Source organism: Siphateles boraxobius, unplaced genomic scaffold (assembly GCF_051911475.1).
Source record: "Siphateles boraxobius isolate OS27281-9 unplaced genomic scaffold, OSU_SipBor_1 1, whole genome shotgun sequence".
Classification (NCBI taxonomy): domain Eukaryota; kingdom Metazoa; phylum Chordata; class Actinopteri; order Cypriniformes; family Leuciscidae; genus Siphateles; species Siphateles boraxobius.
Genome location: NW_027508699.1, coordinates 24,443,348 through 24,460,005, shown reverse-complemented (window position 1 = coordinate 24,460,005; position 16,658 = coordinate 24,443,348). Strand labels below are relative to the sequence as shown.

At 39.9% G+C, this 16,658-nt stretch overlaps 1 protein-coding gene across 1 annotated transcript in view; it reads right to left on the bottom strand.

Moving 5' to 3' along the window:
* The window catches only part of colec12 (collectin sub-family member 12), a 40,826-nt gene that overhangs the window by 10,439 nt on the left and 13,729 nt on the right, over positions 1-16,658 (bottom strand). Inside the window, exon 3 of the mRNA XM_077230207.1 lies at positions 3,879-4,001. Within this exon, the coding sequence (XP_077086322.1) occupies positions 3,879-4,001 (123 nt within the window). The remainder of the gene's footprint in view (positions 1-3,878; positions 4,002-16,658) is intronic.

Here is a 16,658-nt window from a genome sequence, read left to right as displayed (position 1 = left end):
TAGGAGCTCCACCACCACGGGGTGAAGTCTCCATTCCCCGGGCCTCAGCCCCTGCCTCAACAGGATATCTGCTCTGATTTACGAGATCGTCAGTGTGTTGTCCGGACCCTCCGCCGAGCGACCACTCATGATCACTTCCGACTTGTGAGGGAAGCATCCGTCGATAGCATAATGCGTCGACAAGAAACCCCCAACACTGGGCCTGGGCGAGGAACCAAGGTTCTTCCACATGACCGAGGCACGTAGGCATAGCCGCGTGACCTTGATCATGTGAAAACGGATTTCCCCTCGGAGAAAACCCCTTGGTCCTGAGCCACCACTGCAGGGGTCTCATGTACAGAAGGCCAAAAGTAATTACGTTGAACGCAGCTGACATGAGACCCACAGTCTGAAACTGTTTCACAGTGAGTGACTGGCCTAGATAAACCCATATTACACCTAGAAAAGTGGTCCTCTGAGCTGGGAGGATCACACTCTTCTGGCGTTGAGTGGCAACCCCAACATCTTTAAATGAGACAGAACGACATCTCGATGCCGAACTGCCATATGCTCAAATTGAGCTAGGATCAACCAATCGTCGATATAATACAATACGCGAATGCCCTGGAATCTCAAAGGAGCCAGAGCTGCATCCACGCATTTTGTAAAGGTGCGGGGTGATAAACCTAGGCCAAATGGAAGAACCCGATACTGGTATGCTTCGCCCAATTTTTAAAGCGAACCTCAGGAACTTCCTGTGATGAATAGATACTTGGAAGTACGCGTCCTTCAAGTCTATTGTGACAAACCAGTCCTCGGACTGAATCTGTGATACAATCTGTTTAAGTGTAAGCACTTCCTGCTCCATAACCAGAGCCTGCTGTGAGTTCACTACCGTAGGGAGGACCCCCTGAAATCTGGGCGGACGAGAACCGCTGTAACCCTTTTCCATTATGTGCAGGTCCCATAGAGAAATATTTGGCAGAAGTTTCCACGCTCTCGAGACTGGCCTCTGGATTTGCTTGAACAATCATTTCGGTGCCCTGAAGCGGCGAACCGGCAGGGAACAACCGAACCGACCGTTCTACAACCCTCCTCGGAGGATTGCACGGGGACGCTGACACCTCGGCGCCCTGAAGCGGCGAACCGGCAGGGAACACCCGAACTGGCAGCGCTGGGACCCTCCTCAGAGAGTCGCACCCCAGTGGGAGCCGAGGAGAAACGATTTCTCAAAACCGTCCCTCCTTTTATTTTTTCGACAGGACTTCTTGTCTAAGCTTTATTGGAGATGACGACAGTCCTCTTTTTATTTAGATCTTGCCTACCTCTAACAGCTTAGTTCCTACGACCCTCCTCGGAGGATCGTAGGAAAAAGCAGGCACCTCGGCACCCTGAAACGGCGAACCGGCAGGGAGACCGAACTGACTGCTCTACGACCCTCCTCGGAGGATCGTATGGGGACGCTGACACCTCGGTGCTCTGAACGGCGAATCGGCAGGGAACAACCGAACTGGCAGCGCTGCGACCCTCCTCAGAGAGTCGCACCCCAGAGGGCGCCGAGGAGAAACGATTTCTAAAAACCGTCCCTACCCCGGAGGGGACCACCCTTAGAAGCCTGATAGCCTCAGCATCAGGTCTTCTTCTTTGCACTCTATGCCAGTTTAAGGAACATAGATTGGTGAGGAAGAAACCTCTGGAACGCCGCTGAAAGGTTTAGTTTTCTTGAAAGCGGAGCGTCCAGACATTTTTATCTTTCTTTTCCTTTATTTTTATATCAGAAAAACGTATACATATAAACATATATATATATATATATATATTCTCGAATATATTCTCGAATAGAGTCAATGCTGACATCCTCACATTCATCTATGTCCTTAAATACTTTACCCACCAGTACTGCCTCATAAAATGTATTTATTATTAAAGATGGCTGGTGGGTAACGTCGGGGTTAAAAATGATGACGCCGACTCGGGAGAGAGAAAGCTCGCAAGCGTCTCTATAATCCAAGGCACTGTCATACCATGATACTTAATACCCATAACATTACTCTAGTTAAGACGTTTGGGTATTAAACACATAAAATAGAAACCGGTTTATTCCACGATCTCGACACCTCAGTGTGGAGATAGGGAAAAACCAGTAGTCCCCGACGAGGAGGCTGAGATACAGAGTTTTCCTGTTTTTTTAGATACATTTCATCTAATAAACTCTTTTTATTTTCACTCTCATAATGTTCAGCTGTCGAGTAAATATTTAACTAGCAACAGCATTAGAAAACCCTCCTTTAAAAAGCTCATCTTTACTCAACAGAGTTATGAGCTGCCCATTTATTGAAAAATCAAACATCTGCCTTTTTCTTAATACTTTTATTTGTTTTGTTCACTTTTTCTTAACAAAACACTAACGATACCAATTCCTCGGAACTGGAAATCGCAGCACACTGGATCTGCAAGTGAAAGCTAAGATAGGGCGGAGCCCGTCCCAACCCACGCTGTCAGATCCGTTTGCGAACCCCAAAATGCGAGTCGCCGCCGTGTCTAGGCAACAGCGGAACCCGCGCGGGTAGCGCGAACCGAACCATTCTCCTCAAAGAACGATCGGCGAGAGCGGAGCGTCTTCATAGATAGACTCATACAATGCACACAATCAGCCCACTCGAGGACTGACTGGGCATGCTCCACTCCCAAACAAGCAACACAAAGCTGATGTGTGTCCCCACCCGTAATATAACGAGGGCAGGGAACAACACACCGTCAATAATCTTGCTTGCTCGCCATAATAATGATAGATTGGGCTTGACAGACAACAATAAATAGACAAGGACAGATATACAGAGAGCGCTTGCTGAAGGTACAGAAGCTGTCGCGGTCTGATTTCAGGGCTGCTATATAGTTTCCTGGTCTATGACGTCACCTATGTCGTAGTGGGCTTCCATTGGACTGATTTTACACGTGCTTCACGATGTAATAACGCAGAGCGTTCCCATCGCGTCTCAAACGCAGCTCGAGTTCCCTTGAAAGGGAACAAGCGTGCGCATCTTTAGAAATTTGTGTTTGAACTTCTGTTTTTGCGGTAGCTCTGTATATTTCAATGGCATCACAGTCGAAGAGTATTTAGCTGGTGAAGTGTATTTACTTATTGTAGACTTAACGAAAGTTATCATGAGCATTGTAATGTTTGAAGCGGTTGTTGTCAAAACAAAATGTCAGTAGACCAGGAAGATTTTAAAATGAGCGGTTCATTCATAAATCCGTAAGACCTTAACTTTATAATGTGGAAATACAAACGGGAAGACAGAACACAACGAGCGCAGCGCTTAAAAGGGGTGGAGTTACATAAAGTAAATACAGGAATGCTTTAATCACATAACTGACTAAAATACTTAAAAATCAAATAATATATATAAACTAGAAAAATACCTTTAATTTACAGTGGCCGTCTGGAAGACAATGTTGTGCATTATCTTATCCTGATTTTTAGCACCAGACAAAATAAACTGCGATTCTCTGTTTCACAGCACTCTGGCTTTCCCAGCTAATACAGAAAGCAGATGCCACTGTCTGATTGACAATATTTGGAAAACTATCTTGTTTCTATGGTGCAATACAGTTGCCTTATGTCAGGACAAATAATACAGTGAGCCAAAGTTCAAAACGGAACAGAAGAAATTATGGTGAATGTTAAATTATGGCACATTCTTGATAGTTGGACATAAAAAAGTATAAACCAAATGAACCTAGATTTTCCAGGTTTCTGGTCTAAACAACAGACAGCAGGAATTGTCTGTACTTTACTTTTGTTGATTTGCAGTCTTCAGTGTGAAAGCAGGCTTGAAATGAATCTAAAAGATGAATGAGAGAGTATCTTCAAAAACAACGATCAGAGGACTTCCTACCTTTGTATCCCAGCACAGCCACAGCTATGGTGAGCAGAGCACAAAGCACATACAGAAGAGCAATGGCCACCCTCAGTGCCCAGTCATTTTTACATTTAGTGCATTCACTTCCCTCCTGGATTCCTGCAACACAAAAGAGCATTGCATCAAACATTGAAAATGCTTTTCAGCATGATGTAAATACATATCTCTCAATCCCTCATTCTTAAAGGACAATTCTGGCCAAAAATGAACCTATAGGGCTAAATAACACATGGGTACCGAGTCGACCGTTCTCTGGGATGCGTTTTCATGATAATCCAAAGTACCCCGTTTTAACGTTAGTATTAGTTTAACCACAGAGTAGTATATAATGTAAAAATAAAAATCACTAGTTAATACCACTAACAAGGCTCAAAATAGCCCCACACTAATACGGTAGCATAAATGAGGGTCCCTACCTGCAAACCGAAGCATTGAGAACTTTGTAAGTGTACAGACAGTTTAATAAGAAGATACTTCATAAAGACAGCACACTTTGCATAGGTAGTAGCCATCTTTGGAAAACAGTCTCGACCAGTCGAAGCACGAACGTCGTGCTAGGTACTGGCCGATAGTCACAGTTCAGCTCACGTATCACAGCGTTCGTGGTTCGACTGGCCGAGACTGTTTTCCAAAGATGGCTCCTGCTTGTATACTTGAAGTGTACTGTCTTTATAAAGTATCTTATTATTAAACTGTCTGTCTGGCTATTTTGAGCCTTGTTAGTGGTATTAATTAGCGATTTTTATTTGTACTTACTCTATGCCCCATGCACTAGCGCTATAAGCTAATCTGTGGTTAAACTAAAACTAACGTTAAAACTAACGTTAAAACTGGGTAAATTCGATTATCATGAAAACGCATCCCAGAGAACTGTCGACTCGGTACCCATGTGTTATTTAGCCCTAGGTTCATTTTTGGCCGGAATTGTCCTTTAAATGACAATCAGGGAACTGCCTTTGGTTCCTTAAAGGGATAGTTCACTCACAAATCGTCATTTCTCAGCCTAATGTTGTTCCAGACCTATATGACTTTCTTCTGTGTGACATAAAAGAAGATATTTTGAAGAATGTCTCTTTTTTCAGTAGGGTCCAATGTTGTTTTGGACCTGATTGACTTACATTGTATGAATAAAAACATTCTTTAAAATATCTTCTTTTGATATTTACATATAGAAAGTAAATAATCACAATATTTGTGTAACTTTTTCAGCAAAACTTTACAATAAGGTTTCATTAGTTTACACTAGTTTCACTTTTGTTAACATGAACTAAGAATGAACAATACTTTGACAGCATTTAGTAATCTTAGTTAATGTTCATTTGAACATGTACTAATACATAAAATAAAAAGTTGTATTTGTTAAGTAAGGGTTAATGTACATCCAGCCGGTTATTATCACAGAATAAACAGACAGAGTGATCATGACCCCGACACGAACTGAAAAATGGCAGCAACGTTTGAATGAATCCGGTTATTATTGATTTGAGTTTTAATATTTTATTAATATTTTATTAGCTCAACAAACGCAAAACTTCCATGAAGAAAGAAGGTTCCTAGCAAGTGTAAAGTGCTGACTTTAGTGACAGTTACAGTACTCAGATGAGCCTGGTGTATCAGCTTTTACCGGTTGTTTTGGGAAATAACATACCGCTGGATGGCGCGAATGACCACCAATCAGAATCAAGTATTCCACAAAGCCCTGTAATAACATTAGTTAATGCACTGTGAACTAACATGGACAAACAAAGAACAACTGTATTTTTATTATTTAACATTAACAAAGATTAATAAATACTGTAAAAAAAAAACCAATGTATTGCTTGTTGTTAGTTCATTCATGTTAATTAATACATGAACTAATGCAAACAAATGACACCTTATTGTAAAGTGTACCCTTTTTTCTAGCATATTTTATGGTCTTTCTACTCATTATGTTTGACATGTTGATGATGATCTATGATTTTCATTCAGGTTTTAGACATGGCTACGTTTAGAATTGCCAAACATAAATTGTCAAAACATCTGAAACACCGTCAGGAAATTACTTGAAGAAAAAAAAACAAATTCCAAGGGACAAACAACTATTTCAGTGATTTCACGCAAAGCAGCTTTAGAGATCACAGTGTTTCACCACATGATGGTGTAAGCGAATAACTACCTCTCTGTTTGTTTTCAAGAGTCAAGCTGAAACTACACCATCGGGGCTTACTGCAGCGAGAGACCATGTGTCATGCTTGTCCTGAACAAGAATGACTGATTTGTGTCAGTCTGGTTCAGATTACCATGGAGCCAAATTGTTTTCCCCTTCGGTCAAGAGGAAATAAGCGGTCAACCGTAAACAGTGTCCCACAAAGACGAACCACAAGTTTGTATGGTCATAACAGACTATGACGTCAAATTCGCCACACGCTGCGTGTTTTTGCTGCAGCAATGAGTAAAGATGACCCCTGTTGTGTTTAAGTTGAGGCTTAGCAAATAACCATGTCCACTATCTCCAGAAGCACCCCAGACATTCCACAACGAGGCTCACATCCTTGTTTGACTTATCAGCATATGGTCGGAGTGGCAGCCATGGCATCCAGGTCAGGCCAAAATGAAAGCCCCAGGAGAGAGCTATGGGGTGGGCAGGTCGCTGAGGAGCTTGTCCTTAGACCCTCACATCTGTGTAAACATCATGGCAGAGCGCCTCAAAGGGCCCTCCAAGCTATGGCCCCGGATGTAGGGGGGGTTTACATTGAGGATTTGGTGAGGTGGTCTGTGTGGGGGAGATCAGAAGAGGCCTACCCACCCTCACCCAACTAAAACCAAACCGCACCATGTAAACAAGCAACATTACAACCTCTGGCTATGGGTCACTGGGGTGTGCAAAGGAAAGAGAAAAGAAAACAATAAATGCATCACTTTTACATTGCTGTAGAGTGTTTATTGCTGTGTTTCTTTCACCTAATGAAAACTATTAACTAGAAATGGACAAATTGCTCCTGACTAACAGCTCTGAAGCTAGATTAACCACACAGCTTGCTCCTTTTCACGCATGGTTTCAAAATCAGGAGGGAAAAGCTAATTTAACTGAAGAAATACAGATGTGTTCTTTCAGATTGCTGGAATTCCAAGACTGGACACTTAAATTTGTACTCTGAAACAACAGATAGGGAACAAGCAAACATGTTCCACCTACACTAGGTTTGAGAATGAAAACTGCTTTGTATTCAGGTTTTTTGGGGGTAAATTCTGGAACTAATTGGCGTTCCGTTAACTGTTCCGCAAGTGTTCCCAGTGAACCTATAGAGTTACCTGCAGTAGTTAAACAATGATGCATCTGCATCGCAGAAAAATACAACGTTGCTAAATCTACAACTAACATTTATTTTTCTTGCAGGATTAACAATTATGTGCTTCTGAAACTTGAAATGTCCCAAAAACACTTTTGTCAAAGTCAGTCAGTTAACGTGTCTGAATAATTTACAAATATAACAAAAGGGGAAATGAAACTAGACATCTAATTATATAAACTCATGACTTTGAGGAACAAAGTAATCAAGAAATCAGGATTTGCTATTAAGCCCCTTTCACACAAAGATTCCGGAAAATACACGGATAAAGTGACCAGGGATTTGACCTGGGTTCGTTTGACTTTGGTTCATTCACACTGCCAGTGATTTTCCGGAATCAGAGAGTGCGTTCACACACAACCCTTAAAAATCCCGTAAAGACACGTGACATCGATGTGACATGTAATGTCTCAGCAACGTCTATAGTTTGCTTATGAGCTGTGATTTCTCTCTCGAGAAACCACGCTTGTGCATTTTATTCTCTGATTCGATCAGAAACTAGCGCATTACGTACCTTTTCACGCTGGCGAACGATCCCGGCTTCAGCGCCATCATTACGACACGGCATTGATTACGGTTTTTGTTCACACAGCGTGCGTTCCGGGACTGAACACGGCAATGTTACTAGGTCCCCAACCCGGCATCGATCCCGGCATCAATCCCGGGTCGTGTTTGCGTTCACACAGAAGGTGTTCTGGCAGTAATTAAAGCGTATTCAAAGGCATTGTCTAGACTGAGTTTGTTTAATTATTGCTGCGCAGCAGGTTAGTGGAACACTAGAGACCTTATTCCCAAGGGATAGTGTTCAAAAAGGAATGAGATGTCGTTTGACTAAGTGTGAGACTCTTAGGTGGGAGCAGATGCGGTCAGGTAACTATAATTCTTAAGACATTTTATGCAATCAGAGTAGCTACACTTAGGCATCAACCAACGCGGTCAGAGTCACCTTGAGTATCATTTTTCATGTTTCAGGGACACTTGGTTAAACTTAAGTCAGGTGCGTAGGGGAAAATCTACCACACGTCACAAACTACCTTGTAACCAATTACGTTAACGTGCTGGCGGATTTTACCATATCATTAACAGCGAAATAGCAGGAGAGTCTTGAGAGAAGCCAAATTATCCCGGTATATTTTTCTGTTGATATGAAAAATCGGTCGATTTAGCAATATAGCGGGTCTATAATGTATATTACGTTCCTATGGATTGTAAAAGCAACTGTCTGACTCTGACATGCGAACGGGAACATGGTATGTGTAACATTAGCAGCACATTATTAGCTGTTGCATAGTCAAGCAAAAGGCTAATCATATTAATTACAGTTATGTGTCCGACGTTGTAAAGAGCGATACCTTTGTGCAGCGTTTACCTAAATAAGTCGGCTGAGTGAATCTCTGAGCTGGCGTGAGTGGAGGTGGGGCTAATTAGCATATTCATGAATCCAAGTATACTAAATTAAGCTATTTTAATTAAGCCATGTAGATTTTTTTTCACAGGAAAAAACGTTTAATTATGTCATATTGGTGATCAAATATGAGTTTTAAAGGTGACATATGATGCTCCTTTTCACAAGATGTAATATAATGGTGTCCCCAGAATGTGTCTGTGAAATTTCAGCTCAAAATACCCCCCAGATCATTTATTATAGCTTGTCAAAGTTGCCCCTTTTTGGGTAAAAGCTAAAATGTCCTTTTAAATGCAAATGAGATGCTGCTCCCCGTCCCCATTCTGAAGAGAGCAGGTCCTTTACACGAGCTTTGGATACAATAACAAAATATATAGTCACAATAGTCAGAATTGTGAAATATAAACTATTCTGAGAGGAAAAAAGTCAGTCTTTTTTTCCTCATAGAATTGGACTTTATAACTCGCAATTGCGAGTTTATATCTCACAATTCTGACTTTATAACACGCAATTGCGACTTTATATCACGCAATTCTGACTTTATAACACGCAATTGCGACTTTATATCACGCAATTCTGACTTTATATCTCGCAATTCTGACTTTATAACACGCAATTGCGGCGTTTTATCACACAATTCTGACTTTATATCTTGCAATTCTGACTTTATAACACGCAATTGCGACTTTATTTTACGCATTTCTGACTTTATAACTCGCAATTGTGAGAAAAAAAGTCAGAATTGTGAGATAAAAAAAATCACAATTATTATTATTATTTATTTATTTAGTGGCGGAAACACGCTTCCATAGTTTCTGGCGATTTCCATTGAAAAAAAAAAGGAATCCACTGCTCTCTTGTCTCATCTGAGGCTGGGACTCTAAAGAGTGTTCTGTGCTCGTATGTGCAGCCAACGACAGAACAGTTTGCATGTTTTGCTCGAACTTTTGCCATTGCGTTAATAATAAGATCCCCTTCCAACGTCAGAGGGGGAGCGAAATCTGATCGGCTTGTTTCTTGACGTGCTTGCAGAGAAAGTCTGACCAAAACTAAGTTACTGGGTTATCACTTTTCATGTTTTCTGGGTTGGTAGATGCACCGGGGACCTGATTATAGCACTTAAACACGGAAATAGTCTGATTTTCATGATATGTCACCTTTAAGGGATAAAATGATTGACTACAGGAGGACTTTAAGTGAATCAATAGCTTACAACACAACAAGTGTACATGTCTGTGTAAACATCTTTTGCATTTATGTTAAATATAAATGTTTTTTTAATTTTATTATTGAAATAATGTCATCATATGGCAATGGAATTGGACTTCTTTTATGGATCCTTTAAGGAACTAGAATTGTTCTATATAAGAATTATAACCAGAATCTGACTTAGTCATTTTTTCACGATTCCCATCCTTACTTAAAATGTTTCCTTATTCAAAACTCTTACACACTTGCCAAATGTATTAATGCAGTCTATGTGGACCGTACATGACAACAGTATCTATACACATTTGGACGCATATCCAAACACCCACACATTTAATGTTTGTAACTCACATACATGAGAAAACCTATAGGGAAATTATAGAGGCCCTGGAATGGATGACCATACCTTGCCCTTTACTGCAGGGTTTTAGGGAGGGTCTGGAAAGTGGCTAGTGTTCATTTCAACAGACCAGCAGTGACTGGTTCAGGTACAGGAAATTCCAAATGAGAAAATAACTAGTCAAACAGCCTGAATTAAGTTAAAACATAAGACACAACAGTCGAATCCTACTGTATGTTAATGTGCATTGGATGACTGCTATCCCAGTCAACACTTCAGAGTTTGAATCCTACAGATCTCATGATGGATCATATTAAAAGTTGGAGAACAAAAGTGCTGCTTTAACCCTGAGTGAGATGAGGTTGTTAAGCTGTGGCAGGAGATTGAGAGAGAGAGAGAGAGAGAGAGAGAGAGAGAGAGAGAGAGAGAGAGAGAGAGAGAGAGAGAGAGAGAGAGAGCATCAATGCCTGTGCAACAGCTGTGTTTCATTTAGACTCAGGAAGTCGCTCAAAGAAAATTCCTGTACTTCTCTTTTTTCTTTGTACCTGCTATAAGACCCACTCACACTTGCCCAATGCAACAGAACACTTATGATGGAAATTTCCATGGCAACAAAAATACATTTTTCCACAATACACACAAAAAATTGTCCATGTTTGAGTTGGTTTTGATTTGGTATTGTGACTAAAATATAGGGGGATTCTTCAATATGGGGATTAAGTTTTTGTGCCCCTGAATGATTTAAAATATGCTATTGTTACTTTAATTGTTCTAGTTTTAGCATAAATTATAGTAGGTTTTAACTTTTCAATTGTCTCTTTGTAGTATTTTCTCATTTTTAAGAATAGTGAAATGCATCTTGATTCTCGAGTCTGCGCAGTAGTGAGTGTGAAGTGGAACCATGGTATCAAGGCCCTGCCCACATTCCCCCAGAAACGGTTAGTACAGTTTACTGCAGAACAACTCATTATGTTGGTGTGAAATAAACGGTTATGGAAATGTAGAAATTAAAGTTAAAGCTCCAATCTCCTCCTGAACATCCCGGAAAAAAGTCAGTTGGTGCCTCATTGACTACTTCATTCAGCTGAAGCTGTCAATCATGACGTCACACTCCTGTTTTTATAGCATCAAATAACTAACTAAAACCAAACTTATTTAAAAAAACGAATACTTGAACTTACATCAGCCAAGATCTCCCAAGGCCGTCTAATTTGGTCTCACATAAACCATAAAGGCCTCAAGCAGCCTTTACAATTTTTACAAAAACTTGCTTGCACATTTACTGTGGGTGGCTGATTCATAATTATGTTTAATAATGACGTTCAAATGTTTGTGCTATTGTGACCAACAGTTTGAAAGCTAATGAATAGTTACAGATACATTAAGCAAATCTGAGCAATGAACTCCTCAGGGTCCAATCAGAGTCCAGGCATTTGAGAAAAACAATTATTTTGTCATTTGATAATAATTATAGCCTTATCTGAATGATCTGAATGCAACAAATGTGCAAAAGCTGTGATAATAAAGTATTTTTTCCCTCATAATTTCATTCAAGTATTACCTCTACTGATTTCATATAGGCAATCGTTTTGTGACTGGACACATCTTGAAGACCAGAAGTGTGAAATGATTAAGCATGGCCAACTAGTAAAAACAGGCCCTGTCAATCTCTGAAGATGACAAGGAAACAAACCTTTGCTGTATGTCAATGCAGTTTATATCAACATAAGAAAACAACGAGTTTCATCATGCATTTCATATATGATGCGTCTACAGTATCACTATGTGGCCACTGGCCACTGCTCACATCTGGAATCATCACTCACAACAAGACACAAATAAATTACTATTCGCATGCAGTTCTTTTCAGTTGTGTAGCACCAGAAATATCAAATTTTGTGAACATCTCTGGATCCAATCATCATGCCCCCAGTGTCCCTCATTAAAAGCCCCTCTCTGGAATGTTAACAAGTAATGCTTTAAAAAAAGGGGGTAACTACAGAGACAAATTACTACACCATTATCTTTATAAACCTCTGAACTGTACAGCTCCACACTACTAGCATGAACCCCCCCCCCCCTTCCTTTTGACAGCAAACAGGTTTATAACACTTTAAATGGACACAACCATCTGGAGCATATTAAAGAGGGGGTCAAATGATGCAAGAGAACATTTGATACATCATCCCACCATGCCAAGGATTGAAGAACAAACATCTAAAATGTCAGCTCAGCTTACAGTTTGGATGCAAGGAATGGTTTCCTCAAAGGATCCTTTATGTTACTGACTTTACCCAAGTTGCATTTAAAGGGCACCTTTTATGCAAAATTCACTTTTACATGGTGTTTGAACATAAATGTGTGTTGGCAGTATGTGAGCAAAACCACCCTAGAATGATACAAATCCACCCAGTATTTTTTTTTACAATCTCAATAAATCATAAGCACTGTCTCAAAACGAGCTGTTCTAAGATTCGGCTCAGTGTGACGTAGAATTGAGCAAACCCCACCAACGTAGTTTGATTGACACTGTGGTTTTGGCATAGACCCCGCCCTCTGTGATCTGTTCAGCATCCTCCATTGTTTCAATGACAGCCGGTGTTTGTTCTGACGATTTGTGCTGCCTTGTGGAAAATGTCTCCTAAGAAACATAACTGTTCTGTTGTGGGATGTAATAATGTTCATAGTAGTTTTCACTTACTTCCGACATCAGAGCCACTAAAAACGCAGTGGATGGATTTTATTTAGGAAGAAAAGGTGGCACTTAAACTTCCAAAATACATTTATGTTTGCGCGAATAATTTTCTGACAGACTGTTTTGTGAACGAGGGTCAATTCAAAGCAGGTCTTGCTTCAAAGTTAATCCTCAAGTTTGGATCGTTGCCTACTGTTCGCGATCCAACGTCACCTCCAGTAGAAGTAAGTGTATTTTATTATTTTTGAGCAAATAGTCATTTCAGTCGATGTCAGCCAATTCAACAACAAATGCGTCTAAAGTTGTTGTCGTCGTCGTAGGATGTCTGTGTAATAATTTAAACCTTGTTTGTATAGTGTGTAACCACACATACATTTTTTAAAGATATTGTATTAAAAACTGTGCATGTTTTCTGTAAAGACAAGACATCAAAATTGCTGTTTCATCCGTCTTGTAACCTTCCATACAACAAATAGCGTCAGACAGTTTTGTCACGTATTATTTTTTGCAACAATTACAAATGTAAATAAATTAATAACGTTACCTGTTCTTTCTCCCTGCAGCATATATTTTCTTGTTCTGTAGCCATCTTCTCACATTTGCCACATAAGCACCTGTACGACAAGTAATGTAAACATGACGCAACATGTCCCTCGCATAAATGTAATTTCGTTTGTACAGCAAATGTTATCACAGTGTTTGTGTTTGTAGTTTCAAAAAATTGCGCCAACGTTATCACAGTTTGTGTGTGTCTGTGTGTGTGTTGCACATCCATAATTGCAAAGGGGACGCGATTACAACTCTATAAGTACATAAATGTATCAAATAACCATTCCGAGACGTCCTGGTCCATTCTCATTTGTGTTTCTTCTGCCGGAGTCTCTTCATCATCAGGGTCTGATTCCGGTTCAAACATGTACGGCTGAATGCCATACAAAACAGCAGGTCTCTCACTGTCAGCCATTCTGCTTCTACCGACTGTTTATTGCAGGTTTATTGCCATAGGTTTACAAGTTACGCCCTCATCCAAAGCCAAATGCAGCTCATTTACATTTAAGGTGGTACACACCAAAACAGCTCTTTTTAAAACAGGCACCAAAAATGACATTTTCAAATGGTTATAATAAAGTAATTGTGGGGTATTTTGTGCTGAAACTTCACAAATACATTCCGGGGACACCCAAGACCAATATTACATCTTGTAAAAAGGGGCATAATAGGTGCCCTTTAAAGTGAGGTTATAGGAAGTGAATTCTGTAGCATATATTAGAGAGATGTTAACTTATGAACAACTTCAACATGCCACCAAATCTGGTGTATCCGTGTGGAATAGGTCTGGACCAATAGCACAGCCAAGTAAACTGGAGCATTTTAAATGAGCGAGTAGATTCATGAGATCGAATCTTTATAGAAAATGACTAACAATCCAGGTTATATTTCCTCTGCATATTGTTAGGCACTCATGGTTGGGCTACGGCATGAAGACTTTGTTTACATGTTTACTTGTCTCTGCTCAAATGTAATAAGACACATGCAGTTTTGATACAAACAAATCAACAGCAAAGCAGTTTATAGAACATCTTTGTAACGTTTCTGGATCCGGCAGTTTTTCTTTATGACATCAGCAACAAAATAAAGGCAGAAATAGGAATAAATCCTCTCTGGAGTTCAGCGAAAGGCAATAAAGTCTTTCCTAAGATATTGGCAGAGTCACTGGGACACGTGTGGGTTGTTTTCAGCTCCAATTATTTCCTTATGTGCTCAAGGCCATGTGCGGTTTTAAAAATCCAGTGAGACTCTAAAAGAATGAGAACTAGTGATTGTGAAAACAGCTTCTCAACAACTTGAATAACTGGTTAATGGTCATTCAAGATAAATTAAACATATTTTGTTCTTGCAGCTTAGAATGAAAATATTGAGGACTAGCGTCCATGTAGATGCTTAAGAGGAGCCCTGGAAATCATCTGTATTGTATTACTGTAGAAATACAATGTCGAATACAGCAGAACGTTAAGAGGAAATCATAAAAAGGATGTATGGAAAATGTGTGGAGACAAAAACAGAGATAATTCACAGCCAGCCAGACAGGCAGATTCCACTCAGAATCTGAGACAGGAAATCAAAATCCGAAGCCAAGAGCCTCAAGCTAATGAGCTAAAAGAGAGATTCTGCTCTTGATATTGGTCTATTTCACTAAATAAATGCAAATACGTTTAAATCCATTCTTCTCCTACTACTTTTCCAAATGGTTTAACAGTATTATGCTTATAACTTAACCTGACCCTCAATTTTTATGAAGTTATTTATTTTATATAATGTCTCTCTTGGTGATTGATGCAGAAAGTATCATTAAAAACATAGCAAGAAAACAATGTTGGCTTTAAAACATGCAGAATTTGGCAATGACTTTAGTGAAGTGACTTCACCTTGTTCTTATTCCAGAACACAATATGTTATTTTTATTGTTGTTGTTTTTAATTGCACAATATAAATGCAAAACAACTATTTAAGTCTACTCTGAGTTGAAGAACAAATGTTCCTTACAAATGTACATAAAGAACTAACATTACGTACAGTCATTGCAAAGTCCTGGCGTTGTTCTCGGGTGGCTTAGTATGGAGTGGGAATGGGATACATCCTTTGTAGCCTCTTCACTCACAAGCATTAAGCACAAAAAAGCTACATTCACAGTTTGTGCAGACAAAGTGAACAAAATTTTATTTTTATGCTTTTAAACCCCAATCTTTTAGACGCGTAAGTGATCAGTGAGCAGATTCATATAGCAGATTCTTATTCTGCATGTGCTTATAGGTGCAGTAATTTTCTGGCATATCTACAGTAGTTGCAATAGCTTTGTCTTGAGCGTCAACCAATGCCAAATGAGTTTCAAATAAACTGGCCATAGAGAGACCTGACAGAAAGGTGAATAGTTGCATGGCATGCTTATGTATACTATGTCGTCAGGTTTCCTTAAAGCACAAACACATGCCTCATTATCCCAACATTAGAAACATTAGGCCACAAGGGCACATGCCATTATAATCATATATGATCCAGACGAACAACTAAAGGCTTATTAGTAGAACATTTGAGTAATCACATTGAGTCTGAGCTGCTTGCATAAATCTGCTTCACTGTAAAATCATACTCGCAGTGACATCGTAATGTTGTTATGGTCAACTATATATATATATATATATATATATATATATATATATATATACACACACTCACCTAAAGGATTATTAGGAACACCTGTTCAATTTCTCATTAATGCAATTATCTAATCAACCAATCACATTGATTCAATGCATTTAGGGGTGTGGTCCTGGTCAAGACAATCTCCTGAACTCCAAACTGAATGTCAGAATGGGAAAGAAAGGTGATTTAAGCAATTTTGAGCGTGACATGGTTGTTGGTGCCAGACAGGTCGGTCAGACTATTTCACAATCTCCTCAGTTACTGGGATTTTCACGCACAACCATTTCTAGAGTTTACAAAGAATGGTGTGAAAAGGGAAAAACATCCAGTATGCGGCAGTCCTGTGGGCAAAAATGCCTTGTTGATGCTAGAGGTCAGAAGAGAATGGGCCGACTGATTCAAGCTGATAGAAGAGCAACTTTGACTGAAATAACCACTCGTTACAACCGAGGTATGCAGCAAAGCATTTGTGAAGCCACAGCACCCACAACCTTGAGGCGGATGGGCTACAACAGCAGAAGACCCCACCGGGTTCCACTCATCTCCACTACAAATAGGAAAAAGAGGCTACAAT